We start from the raw sequence: 13,888 nt of genomic DNA, 5'->3' as shown, positions 1-13,888 counted from the left end.
GACTCATTATCCAGGAGCTCTCCTTCTCAGATCCAACTCTTCTGTTCTTCCTCCTTCTCAACTCCATTCACTGAGGTAATTTTTCCTATTTTTAATTTCAAAAGGAAGACTAATCCTTATTGCCTTTGTCTGAGTATATGAAGCTCATAATTGGCCCTGCAGACATGTACAAGAACTGCTGCAGTTCCAACACACAGTAAAACAATTACAAGGACGGGTTTTAAACATGAGTATATATACCCACTCATGCACTGGAGAATGTTAGATGGAACATTCCATCTAACATTCTTACTTTTACTTACTTACTAAAGTTCTAACTTTTATAAAAATATTATTTTAATTCATTAGATGAGGTCATGCAGAGTTGAAAAGTGTTCTCTTTTCCTGCCAAAGAGCAAATTCCTAAAAAGTGCTCTGAAATGCCTTGAAAAATAAAGTAACTGCACAAGATGCAAAAAAATTTCTGAAAGCAGTATCAACATACTCTAGTGAAAAATAGAGAAAAATCCTATCTGAGTATTTTGCAAAGCTTGTGAATATGTAAGTGAGAGTACACAAGACCATACATCCAAAATGCTCAAGTTTAGAGAATGTTTTTTGCAGATGTTTAAAGGGCCAAGTATCAGCTTTCTACCCACACAGCCATTAAGAACTTTTCTCTGATCAATGAATTGACTTCAAGGATTACAAAGTCAACTATTGCCATATGCCCTACTCCTGACCATAACACTTTTCACTATTTTACCATCAAACTGGATTTTTGTTACAAATATATTAATGATGCTTTCTTCTATTGTGGAATCCATAAGGCTGGCTGAAATCTATTTACTTGCCAGAGTAAATACCTCTCATATTTGATATTGTGGGAGCAAACTAAAAAATCCTGCCTTCATAAAACCCCAGGTAGGTAGGCCAAAGATTTCACTCCTAGTGCTTCAGCAAGTTCAGAACAGTCACACTTGCCAAGTCCTGCCACTTCAGTTGCAGGGTATGGAACAAGCAATATACATTCATGGCAATGTATCAAGTAAGAGGGAACTGAAACCATCCAGGGCAAATTTCCCTTATGAAAATATTTTGGTCCATTTTTATTTTGAGTTGAGGACTACAGTGAATACTAAAGAGGTAGGTAAATCTCTGAAGGAATCCCAAAGTGTTAATAATACAAGAGCACTTTTTAAAATTTTTGGTTGCCTTGTCCATTATCCTTTCTTAACCTAACCACTTCTGCAATAATCAAAACCAATTCTTCTGCTATAAATAAAATCTAAATGTGCACATATGCACACACACACTGAAGTAAACATCTTCTGTCAAGGAGATAAGGCAGTCCCTCCTTTTTGACTGCCCTCCCATTAAAACAGGCAACATCACCAGCTGGGAATCAATCTTCAGATCTGTTCTCATATAGCTGCTTGAGAAAGACATAGTTCTATCCAACTATAGGAACATGGGAGAATCTGAATTCCAGGGTCACTATGAACACAGCTCTTTGGTAACCCCTCTGCCTCATGGTCATTTTCTGTTTTCCTAATGAACATACCTCGTTAATGATGAGCCGGCTCGCCATCCGCATTCTGGTGCGTGGTCCAAACTTATTTGTGATCATAATCCGTAATCCAGCTTCAGGGAACCGGTATTTGGGAGGACTGGAGCAGATTATCTCATCCACCATCACAACACTGTTTTTGCCATACTGCTGTATCCCCTTCACTAATGATCACAATGGACAGAGTTAGCAGTGGAACTGACCCTACCACACATCCCACCATCCAGAGCTGGGTCTTTTCAGGCTCAGGTGGGGGAAATATTTATCTGAATGCCAGAATTTATGAGTGGCTTTCTTTTGATATTTCTGCAGCCAGGTGAATCTCCTCATCAGTTGTGTGCTTTCTTAAGATCACATGCTGGAAAGGGATTTCACTCTACTAAGGCAGCCTCCAAGCCACTGTCAGATTGGTGGGAGCAGTTTTTTCCCAGCTGTTCATGCTGTAGTACCAGTTTTATTTGCTTATGTTCCACTAGAGTTTTGTACCCTTTCTCTAGAAGTGTTTGCACTGTGGCAGTGTAGACAGCACTCCTGAAACCTCTACAGCTGTTCCACTGGATCAAGGTGTTGCACATGCAGAAGGCCCTAATGTTGTGCTCACTCCTTGTGGAAATCTTCACTTCACAGAATATTACCAGTATCTCTCACAAGAAAAATTTGAAATGATGACAAGGATTGTCAAGAACAAATCTATGGCTCTAACTAATAAAGTAAGCCTTTGTTAATATAAAGGAACCCATACCAAGATTACCAAGTTAACAAAATTCTACCATGTTAAGAACACGTACAGACAAAATTTTATTGGGAATCAGCACAAGTACAGGCAAGGACTTTAGGAGCTCACCAACAAACCAGTATTCTCACAAATGCTACAGACTACACAAATCAAGCAGAGCAAGGCTCAGCAGACAGGAGACATACCCATGTGGTGTTAGAAAGCAGGGCAGGAAATAGATACATAACTAAAATAAATATTAATTATTACATATAATAGAATGTACAGAAAAAAATATTTGCTGCTTGTTTTCTGCTTTGCTTCGCTTGGCCTCCCCCTCTCCCTCCCCTTTTGTATTGTTACTTACATTAGGAAGAGGAGGAGAATTTAGGAGGTAGAAGTGAAAGATAATTAGTGCATGGTTCCAGTCAGGAAGCAAAGGAAATCTAAGAAAACATTCAAACTCAAACAATGGAATTAAATGGACCTGTTCTAAACACACAGAAGCCTATATTGTTACTCTTTTGCATTGTTACAGTGTTGAAATATTTTTGTTTTCCAGGAAGACTGGATCCATGCATGCATCTAAGTCACATCATGCAAAAAAAGGCTTTGCTGTCTCAAGCATCTTCTAGCACAGCTGCAGTTGAAGAAATACATTTTCCATAATGATTCAACAAGAAAAACCAGTAAGCCTGTAAATCACCAATAAACATCTCTAACTTTCACCCTTCCAAGCATTTGAGGGTCTTGCCTTGTTTCACTAAAATGGGTTCAGTGAGTACACTGGGGTCACCTGAAGCGTCATAAATAGAAGATCCCTGGTTTCACAAAGAAATGTGCCCTACTCAAAGAATCCACTCTGGAGTCTGTCTTGCAGCTTAACATCTCTCATACAGAACAAAACTAGGGGCAATTTTGCATTTGCTAAATGTAAAGGAGCAGTTATCCTCCTCTATCCCAACATCTGCACCAAATTAACCTTGCTGAGTACTGTGGCTGATGATGTAAATAAGGAGCACATCCACTCCAGTGACTCTTGGGAGTGTAGAAGCTTTCCTGTGAAGGAATATTCAGCCAGACAGGTTTCCTAGGAATCAGTCCTCACAGAATAGGATTCAACCACATAAACTTAACATTTGCTTTAGCTAAAGAAAAATAATGTTTGACAGCAATGCTGGCAGGGACAAAAAGGCCTGATATTAACAGTCTCATCAGATTAACTGTTCCCAAGTGAGTTCCTCCAGAGAATTAACCAAAATGCTTCATCTTACAGTGACAGGAAAAACACGGGAGCACTGAAGTTACTCTGAAACTGTTTCTTAGAGCCCTATGAATAGAGCGAGCAAACACTCACCTTTGAGAAAAGTATCATAATTAAAAACTCAGGGCTGCTGTAGAATACCTCATACTAAATATATATTTAAGTACTGCAGCTATTGTGACTTGCTGTAGCACATTGCTCTTATTATATTCATTATTTTCAGCTTGACTCCCTATGCCCATAAAAAACAACATACCTTAGCCCCATATAGTATGGACTCCACCTAAAAGTTGTTTTAAGAAATGTGAAAAGGAGAAAAGCCTTTTGCACACCTCCTTTGTGATAATCCTTAAGAAAAAACTCTACTGAGAACAGCTTTTCTTTCCAACAAACTTACTGCTCACCACCAAAGGTTCAGCACTAACAGCCCTGTCAAAATCGACAGAAAGCTTCTTGATGACTTTAGCTCTGAAAGCCAGTCCCTCAGAAACCTGCTTTTGTCCAAATTTCTGGTTTCAGGCAGGGGTCAAACCATGCCACCTGGTGGTAATTTGGGTCAACACAATAAAAGTCAAGGGTAATACACATTTGTACTTTGAAAATTGGAGCAACATTCACAAAGTACATCTAGTTTGCCTTTACCTGTGTGTGCAGAACTCACCCTTGAAATGAATTTTTTCTTATGGTGAAAATACCTCCTTTTTCTTTCTGAAACTTGAGTGATGAAAGGTTTTATATTGTACCACAGGAAGCTCTTGAAAGTAATGAAACTTACAAGCATTAAAGAGCTCGACAGGGTTACACCTTTCACCTGCACCCCAAGCAACAGACTATCCTTGCTAAAAGCAAAGTTCCTCACCCAAAGCAACTGCTCCTCCAGGGGAAGTAATCAGGCTTTCCTCCTGTGGAAAATCAGATTAAGGTCAAACCTACACCTTGGTGATGCCAAGGGAGGTTTTTTGGTGGATCCTCAAACTGTTCAGCAGTGCAAGGCAGAGGCCAGCCCCAGTTCTCCCCTTGCTATTAGCAGTGCTCCTATCTGAAAGCTGCTGCTGGGGAAAATGCAGTGAAGCCAGTTTGTGGCAGCTAAGAGGGAGTCACTGATGAGTCATGGCATATTTTGAGAGAACAGGAGGGCAGAAGCTAGAGGCAGCCATGTGACAATTTTCTAGGACAGCATCTTGACACATAAAGCAGTTAGGCTAACACTGCCATCTCCCCCTCCCACTGCTCACTCCAAATCCTTAATCTCCTTTCTGTACTTTCTCAGGCAGGTTTGCCAGTGACAGTATCTACACTCTGGTTCTTTGAACAATTGTGCAGCATGTATTTGTGTAATGGGTGCTGGAGAAGGCAAAGGGAATCTGACTGAAACTGCAGTATCAGTACCTCTTTGAGACAAAATCAGAAAAGAAATCTGATGTGCACAGTTGCTACTGGAGCCTTCTTGCTTTTTTTCCTGCACATTCTTCACAAGCATTCAATAATCTACACATTTCCTTGAAAAGGAAACAGACACACAGGCAAGTAGTCTCTGCTATTGTCTCTTTTCCACAAGGGCTAGAGAGGAGAGCCTGCTGGGAGATGACATCAGAACCCAAAAAATTCCTCAAAAGTATAAACCACTACTATCTGTGGTGTTTAACTGGATCACCCTTCTCCCAGGTCTCCACTTGAAGACAGGAAGCATTTGTGGAACCTTGCATGGACACAAATCCACATGCAAGTGACAGACCTCAGTATATCAGAGGCAATGCTCCCAAAAGGTCACTATAAAATGAGATGAAAGCATTTCAAAGGCACCACCATGTCCTATGAGAAATAATAATTTAAAATTATTGTCTGAACACCTTATCTAGGACCAGAGCAGAAGTGTGCTGTTGCTGAATAAACCTATATCTACCTTATGGTAGGCATACCTACTAATATCTACCTTAAAGTAATCCCAGAGCAGAAAAAAGGAGGATTCTCTAAATTCCTGCTTGGTATTATTTGTGGGGATCTTTCTAATGCTACCAACATTGCTGATGAGCTCAGCCTCCTAGGATGGGAGATGTGTGCAAAGAACAAAGTGAGGAGACCTCACTTGTTAAGAGCACCCCAAGTGCTCACTAAGTTACATGGTTTGTACTTGGAAAGTGGAATGATTTTGCTCTACAGAGAAAAGAGAGAATAGAATAGAACAGAGAAGACAAAGATAAAAACAGGCTTAGAGAGCAAGCCAAAAATACCCAGGCATTTTTGCTTACTTTCAATATCACAAGCTGTATATCATCTTTCCTTTACAACAAGGGCACAAATAGCAAAGAACCTGCATTTTTAAATTTTACATATGTGTCTGGTGATGTATACAGACTGTTTAGGCATGTGAAAACCAGTCCTCTAAGGATCTGAACTCAACATGTCTCTTGCCCACTGATCTGCCAATGTCCTTTCCTTCAACATCCACATCTCAACTTCTCATTCCAAACTAATTTTTGAAGTGAAAATTGCTTTCTTCTTGGTAAAAAATGTATTTCTTTCACAATGTTATAGCTTGTCACTGAACAGGAGATAAAATGGAGCAAAATTGCCAATGTGCAAAGCAGCTTGTTTTCAGAATATAGGAAAAAAAGAAATTTTTTTTTTAATGTGCAATGAGACTGCTGAATTATCCAGTTAACCCTGCTTACAATTGAGAAGTGACACTGTTTTGATTTGCATAAAAGAAATAAAAAGGATATCCTGTGAACTACTCTTTTTCCAAGTCCTGTCTGCTCAGCCTTACCTTTCCATAGTAATGGAATGGATGGGTCATCACAACTAGAGGCATAACATTTATTACCATCTTCCAGCTCATTGTTGACTGTGTCACCATTTCCAACATTCTTGCTTTTAAGGGTGAAGAAATTTTGCATCCTCACGTTGTACCTGAAAGTGCAAAGAAAAGGTCTCTAAAAAGGCTGGATTTTTGCATTTTCTCAGCAAACTTTAAAACCATCTGAGAACAACTTATGCAGGCAAGCAGTAAAGCCTGGATGCATATTCTCTGACAATTAATAGAAAGTGAAGAGAAAGGACTGTCCAACTCAGTGGCAAGCTGACAGGAAAGCAAGGACTGCACCCATCTCTCATGACATAGAGCAAACTGCAGAAAGGCACTGGAGCAGATTCAGTGAAGGCACAACACTGGAGCTGTTCATTTTGGAGCCAGGACATTCACTATACAGCAGCTTCTTTCCTCCTACATCAGCTCACAATTCACCTCACTGTCTCTTTCAGTACTGTGAACCCTGTGGGAGGGCTCTTGAGCATTTCTGGGACTGCTGACCATACACTTTTAAAGACAGAATACATCTCTTTTAGCACTAGGGTGGGACCTAAGAGGGCTGTCAATGACTCTGCTAAGACTTGGTGTAGGAGAAAAGGGAGTTCCAACAGGGTGATTTGTGAGGGAAGGGCACCAAGGGATGTAAGTCTAAGCAACCTGCAATAGAAGGGGGGACTCACAGACACCTGCTGTAACAGTGAGACCTCTCACTCTCCTGTCAGAAGCAGGGACACAACAGAAGATGTCAGTAAACAACCTGGTATGAGATGGTCTGAAGACAAATACATGCTTAGCACTCTATCTAATGTTCCTTGACCTCGTTCTCCAGGGAGTACAAAATATGTGTAAGAGCTGACATGATGTGTGTTTACAATCCAGAGCACCCTGCCAACATATTATATACCTTTGTATAAATGACATCTTTCTCAACTTATTCTGAAAGCCACTTTACCTCTGTGCACTATGAAAAAGATGCATGAAAGTATTTGCTGATGATTAAGCACAAACCTAGAATTAAATTGACTAAGCATAAAACCAACAGATCTAACACAGAAACATGACTGGCTGTATTGCCCTCAGACAGGACGGCCAAGGACAAAACAAGACCAAAAGAATGATGGTCAGTTATCAAAAGGGTACAGTAAGGAGAAGTACTTACTTCATGATAAGTATGTAGAATGAATACATAATGATGAGTACAAGGCTTTCCCACCTCAAAAAGACAGAAAGAAGGGTTAGAAGGCCATTCCAACAGCTTTACAAGTTTTATGCAGGAGTGTGCCTTAAACATCTGGTACCGGTCACATTTGTGCACACAGGACTCACATCATTAAGATTAGATGGTGTCTCAGCAGAATGAGAGGGGAAGCAGAATCTCAAGTTTCAATAAACATGCAAATCAACTGCAATGCATGTATTTCAGAAATGTGCTATGCAGACTGAAACCACAGCTACCCTAAGAGCATCATAACACCAAGGCCTTTTGCAATTCAGTGCTGAAGCACAGGCCAGGCACTCTGAGAGCACTGTGAGAAGGTGCTTATGATCCTCCACTAGGATTCACTTATCCTAATCCTCCAAAGGATTCACTTTGGAGTGCTCATTGGAACACCTGGCATCCCCACAAATATCAGCAGTCAGAATCAGAGCATAAGAGTTTTGGTTACCCCCTCTGCACATGGCAATCTTGGGGCCTTACACAGAGCCCATGCACTTCCTTGATGTTTCCTGGTTCTTATACTTTCTTTCAGTTTTCCATGACCATCATAAAAACTAAGCCCAAACCAAACACATAGAATTTCCTAAGTGTTCAATCCAGCTCATACTCAGTGTGAGGAATGAAAGTCAATTACACTACAACTCTATTTACTGGTGAGCCTCATGGCAAATACAGGACCACATGGAATAATTGACACAACTTACCATTCTATTTTCTCATCATATATGAACTAGAAGAGGGGGAAAAAAGGAAACACAAATTGACTATCTCAAAAAACTGTCATATTTCTTCACAAATATCTGCTATATCTAGACAGATCTACTCAAGTTTTGACCCTTTCTAACCAGAACTTCCACTGTACGGATTGTGCTGCTCACAAAACACAAACCTTGTGAGCAAGACCCAGATCCCTGTCAGTGGCTATTTTAAGAACTATTAAGGGAATGGTGCAAGCATGTGAAAGACAGATATGCACTCATGTACCTACATGCTATGTTGTGCAAATGACAGCAAAGTCACTTGTTTAAAAAAAACTTAACTCTTGAGTCCTTCTAACAGCTAGACCAGTTGCAGCAGAACAGCAGGCATTTTACTTCTCTTGGATCAAGTGATTATACAGATTTTACTCCATCCTGTGTAACTGCTGGTACTGAATACACAGCTAATGATCTGCTTGTATTACAAAATACAGACTAAGTGGATTCTTCACTGCCTTGCCACCAGACACATTAATGTGCACATTCAGGACCTACTGTACTGCTCTAGATGAACAAAGTGGCATCTCACCTGTGCTCTACATGGAAAAAACTTAGCCAGAATCAGAAATAAAATTACTGTGTAGAAGCAAGAAACAGCCACCTTCTCTATTTAAAATAGATGAGTAGCTCAAAATTTTTCATTTCCACATCAAGCAATCTCCTTGGTCTGAGGAGAGTGCTATCTGCACTGCATAACAGTATCCTACTAGCCTGCAGAACTTTACAAACCCTAGGGACATAATGAATGGACACTGATGGACATGGTGGGCACCTATTCCACAAGGCTGTTTCGTATTTACACAACATTGTGGAGTTCAGCTCTCACTTCCAGATGCCACTACAACTAGCTAGGAAAATAATTATTTGCCAGTGTGTATAGTGAGCAGGCTGGTCCACCAAAAATTCAAGCAATGAAACACAGTAACTGATAAGAGAGCTACTTACCACAATAAGTACAATCACTGATATTGTGTAGTACACAGAATCCCTGAACACAGCCCACTGGGTGAGACAAACCACCTGAAAAACACCACACCTTCAGCCAACAAAAATATGGGATTTCAAAAACAGACAAACAATAGCCTCCATCTTAAAATAACTTAGGTGTGTGAGCAGAATAATTATTATTACTAGCAACAATTCTGAAAAATGCAGTTCTACACTACCATTGCCATCCACCAGTCTGTTAGACAATGGATCTATAATAGGCATCAGTAATAAAAATAATATAGAAACTTCCATTATTGAAATACATTTCTTACTAATGATACTTGACTTGGTCATAATTTCAATTGTAAAGTAAAATTCATTGTACTACAGTAAATCAATTGTTCCTTGATCCTGTGGATATACTGGACTTACTACCTGAAAAAATATGATAAACAATTTAATCATCTATTGAGTAAATGGAGCAAATGTCATGCTTGTGTCCCAGATTCTTTGACTGTCATCAGCACAAGGAAGGATCAGCAGATGCCAATGATCAGTTGATCGTAAACACAGGACTGTATTAGGACCAGTTTCCTCTGTATGCTTCATGTTCAGTGCTGACACCACAGCTGAACTTTTTAGAAACACTCACTATTTGTAAAGCATTTGTATAGTCTTTCCAATCTTTGAGGTTATTCACAATGCCATTTTTGTCTGTGATTTTGTCCTTTTTTTAATATATGCTCATGGAAACCTCAAAATTGTAAGCAACTGAACTATATAAAGACAAGTATCTTACTAACCTGTCCTGCAAACAGTCCACAGACACCAACAATGCAGAGGATATTGAAAACTGCTGAACCAACAATGGTCCCAACTCCTACATCTCCATGAGTGATAAATACACCTGCAGAGGGAGCAAAATATACATAACTACCTGTGTCATTTAATTTTAGGTTGCTCAGAACACATACTACTTGTGAAGTAGAGACCATTTCAAAGATTACCCAAAGCATGTTTCATAATTAAGGCTCACTTCTCTGTGTAATAATTTGGTCTTTTAGTCTAGCTAGCTGTGGCTTAGAATCTTTACATATATACTTTTAGTAAATGATTTCTCAACTAGTTAGTTCAACAGTAAATTCTGTTTCACAGCTTAGTTTTCAGTGTGCCACGTCCCTCAGCCTGCTGGCCACGCTGCTCCTGGCACAGCCCAGGACAGAGCAGGTTTTCTGGGCTGCAAGTGCACACTGGCTGCACAGCGACAGATCATGACAAGCTCATCTTCCAACATCCCCAAGTCTTTCTCCTCAGGGCTGCTCTTAATCTATTTCCAAATATATCAAATTACTTCTCAAGGGACTTCAATAAATCTTCTTTTGCATCCTGTGCTCAGAATCAGACATTTCTCTCTGTGTTTTGAGAGAAGACTCACAGTTTCATGAGATATTTTGAGTAGTTAATGATACCATGAACCACAGACTAGCTGACAGTTGCAATTGCTGATTATAAATTGTCAGCAGAACAGGTACCTGCGCTTAATCTGCTGCTGATTTTTAACAGCAGATCTCAAAAAAGCTTGTGTGTGGGCTCCATACCTATAACAGATGCAAACAGTTCTGGGGTGGAGCTCCCTGCTGCCATGAATGTGGCTCCAGCAACATCTTCACTCAAATGTAGTTTCTAGAAGAAAACAATTGGTAATTTCAGCACTGCTACTGTATTTACATTGTGGACTTCTACAGTTATGTATGTAAATGAATAGCCAATTGTGGCTTACATGAAGCTGATGAAAGAAATGTATCTCTGCAGATGCAAAAGGATTGTAAATATCTCAAATTGTTTTCATTAATTTACTTCTGTAACTCTAAACACAGTCATTCAATTCCCCAACTCTTAGGGCTTCTAAAATTCAAAAATGAAAATTGGTAACAGAAAAATGCAACTTTTGTGAATAAATCCTACAAACAGCAGGCTGGATTCTGGCTTCACTTTTCAACTGTGTTAATCAAAGGTGAGTTCTCTGCTGACACAGATAAAATTAGTCCAGTTAGACACAGACAGAGCTGGGCATGGTAGAGAGATCTATTTTTACGATGGTGTCTCTTAAGCTTTAATAGGATATAGGTAACTTAAGAGTTCTCAGACCAGCAAAAACACGTGCAGGTCCACAAGCGGGCTGCATCAATTTAGCAGTCTGAAGATCTTTCCCTTGAAGCACATTTTTATGAAGGAGTTTTTTCCCTTTTTGAGAGTCTCTACAATCATGTTTAGTACACTGTTTTTCTTTCAAGGCTAGAAAAGTAACTAGGGACAAAAGGAGAAGTAAAAAAATGCTGTATTTTTCAAGAAGTTTGCCTGAAAACATCTTAAGCTGAAAACAATGGCATCCTCCACTTCTTGACAAAACAAACACAAATATGATCTATTACCAGTCATACTGTTGCAGGAGCACAAACCTAAATGTGCTATCTCATCTCTTGGTAGCTGTTCAGATGTTCAGCAGAATGTGAGACAAAATGTAAAGATTTTAGTAAGGATCAGTAGCCAGTAATTGGTACAACCAACTAGTATAACTTAAATATGGTGTCTAAGGTGCATGCTGAATACTGAACACCTGGAAAGATCCCAATTGAGTATTTTAGTGTTCCCTTAGTATTCTATTTGTTCTTCTACTGATGAGTGTAAGCTTATAACTCTGAGTAAAACCAGCAGGTATTTAGTACATTTAGTAACAGGAAAAGAGACTTTTAAACTAGCTACAAAAAAAAAACCCAGGAGTTTTTCAGAACATGGTCACTCTTAGTTTTGTTTAAAAGCAAAAGTGGCAATTTTCATTTTGTGTTTAAAAAGGATTTAAAATCTACATCTGTATTATGTATTTATTTTGTTCACCAAAATCATACATTTACAAGCCCTGTCACAACCAACTCAATTAGAATCCTAAAAGTAATTTTGCGAAGTCCTCTCAAAATTAGGTAAAGCCATTATGTTACTTTTTTTTTCTTGCATCAAAGATTTTTATTCTGAGTCCATATCCAAGGTACATACTTTTCTCACAGATTTTCTCCTTTTTCCACTTTATGCCAGGACCATGTATACTTCCTTTCTCCTTGCTGAAATGGTGGCAGATGTACAATAAGATTTGCATAGCAACCACAATTTTTCTATTTATGATATATTTCCTCAAGTTACTTTTCAAAAAAGGAGTACAATAATAAATCCAACCCATCCCTCTTCTAGTTACATGCCTCAGGTATTTAAGAGTGGGGTTTGCCATCCAAGCTCATTAAATCTTTCATTTTATTTTTTTCTTCTTGAGTGTGGCCAGAGAAACAAGTGTGCACAGAACACTGGTTCATTTTTTTAATGGGAAATAATATATCTAAGTAATATTCTCTAAATAAATTTCTAAAAGAGTGATAATTTTTGTTAACATACCTCACAAATTTTCTCTAGGGATGGAACAAAGAAGTCATCACATACTATGGCCAAAGCATAAAACATATAAAGAGCCTGTAAAGAAAATACATTCAAGGAATACTTTAGATTTTTCCTGTATATGAAAAAAGGAAAAAAGGTAATGCTACCTTTATTCAAACTAGCAAAAGTATAGCTTCACTTTTTATTTCATTCCAAATTAAAATCTTCCTGTTGATAAATCTACAACATAAAACCAGATTTTTGAATGTAAGATCTCATTTGGAACATTTGTCAGACCCTAAAATATGAAAGGTACCACACTTTAAGAGAACAGGATGCCACAACACATGTCATATAATGAAAAGTAACAGGTAAAGCTACAAAGTTATTAAGTCATCTTCTATATTTTTAACTAATTATCAAACCAAGTAATTATATAGAAAGTAAAATCAGGCTGATGAACAATATTGAGGAAATATTTACACCTAGAAATAAGTGGACTCTGGCCATGGATCACTGCACGAAAATGCTTACAAATGATCCTGGTTCCCTGCATAGGTGTGATTCTCCCACTCTGCAATGCAGCTTTATGTGCTGTGCCCATGCAGTGGGCTTGATCCTGCTGCTGTCCATCAAACAGAACTCCTTTGTACTTTACTTTCCCTGAGCTGGGAATGAAACAGTAGCCTGCAGACCTCACTTGCTTTGTTTTTTAATACAAGAGAAAATAAAATTCCACATGATATTTTCTATATTTCTTTAGGGTGGCTTTAGGGCTTTTTAAATTATAACTACATCTGTTGCATAGAGGCACAAAAGAAAAGAAAGAGATTAAAGAAACTTCCACATCATGCTTGATGTTAATAATGAAGGAATCCCAAACTCTGTCTATATAATGTAAAATACAAGTCATGTGATCCATTCTGCCAGGATTTTATCTCCAAGAGGATGAATGCATAGGTACTGCAAATTCAGACTTGCATACTTTTCTTAAATCACGGAGTCATAGAATCATTTAGGTTGGAAAAGACCCTTAAGCTCATCAAGCTCAACTGTTAATCCAACAATACCAAGTCCACCACCATACCATGTCCCCAAGGTGTTACCTCTTAAGAAATTGTACTCATATAGATGTATTAGAAATACTGAAATCAAAGTATTAAAAACTTGCTGATATATACAGAACTCTACATAGTAAGGTCACTATAATAATTAACATGT

The 13,888-nt window shown here is 38.7% G+C and overlaps 1 protein-coding gene across 1 annotated transcript in view; it reads right to left on the bottom strand.

Moving 5' to 3' along the window:
• Window positions 1-13,888, bottom strand: part of SLC24A4 (solute carrier family 24 member 4) — a 74,719-nt gene that overhangs the window by 22,058 nt on the left and 38,773 nt on the right. The window contains exons 3-10 of the mRNA XM_058807215.1: window positions 12,686-12,760; window positions 10,843-10,927; window positions 10,048-10,151; window positions 9,260-9,334; window positions 8,261-8,286; window positions 7,497-7,550; window positions 6,296-6,438; window positions 1,544-1,713 (exon numbers count right to left, since the gene is read on the bottom strand). Of these exons, the coding sequence (XP_058663198.1) occupies window positions 1,544-1,713; window positions 6,296-6,438; window positions 7,497-7,550; window positions 8,261-8,286; window positions 9,260-9,334; window positions 10,048-10,151; window positions 10,843-10,927; window positions 12,686-12,751 (723 nt within the window). The 5' untranslated portion in view covers window positions 12,752-12,760. The remainder of the gene's footprint in view (window positions 1-1,543; window positions 1,714-6,295; window positions 6,439-7,496; window positions 7,551-8,260; window positions 8,287-9,259; window positions 9,335-10,047; window positions 10,152-10,842; window positions 10,928-12,685; window positions 12,761-13,888) is intronic.

The sequence above is a fragment of the Ammospiza caudacuta genome, chromosome 6 (assembly GCF_027887145.1).
Source record: "Ammospiza caudacuta isolate bAmmCau1 chromosome 6, bAmmCau1.pri, whole genome shotgun sequence".
NCBI classification, from domain to species: Eukaryota; Metazoa; Chordata; class Aves; order Passeriformes; family Passerellidae; genus Ammospiza; species Ammospiza caudacuta.
The sequence above is the reverse complement of the archived record's forward strand: the minus strand, read 5'-3'. Positions and strand labels throughout refer to the sequence as shown.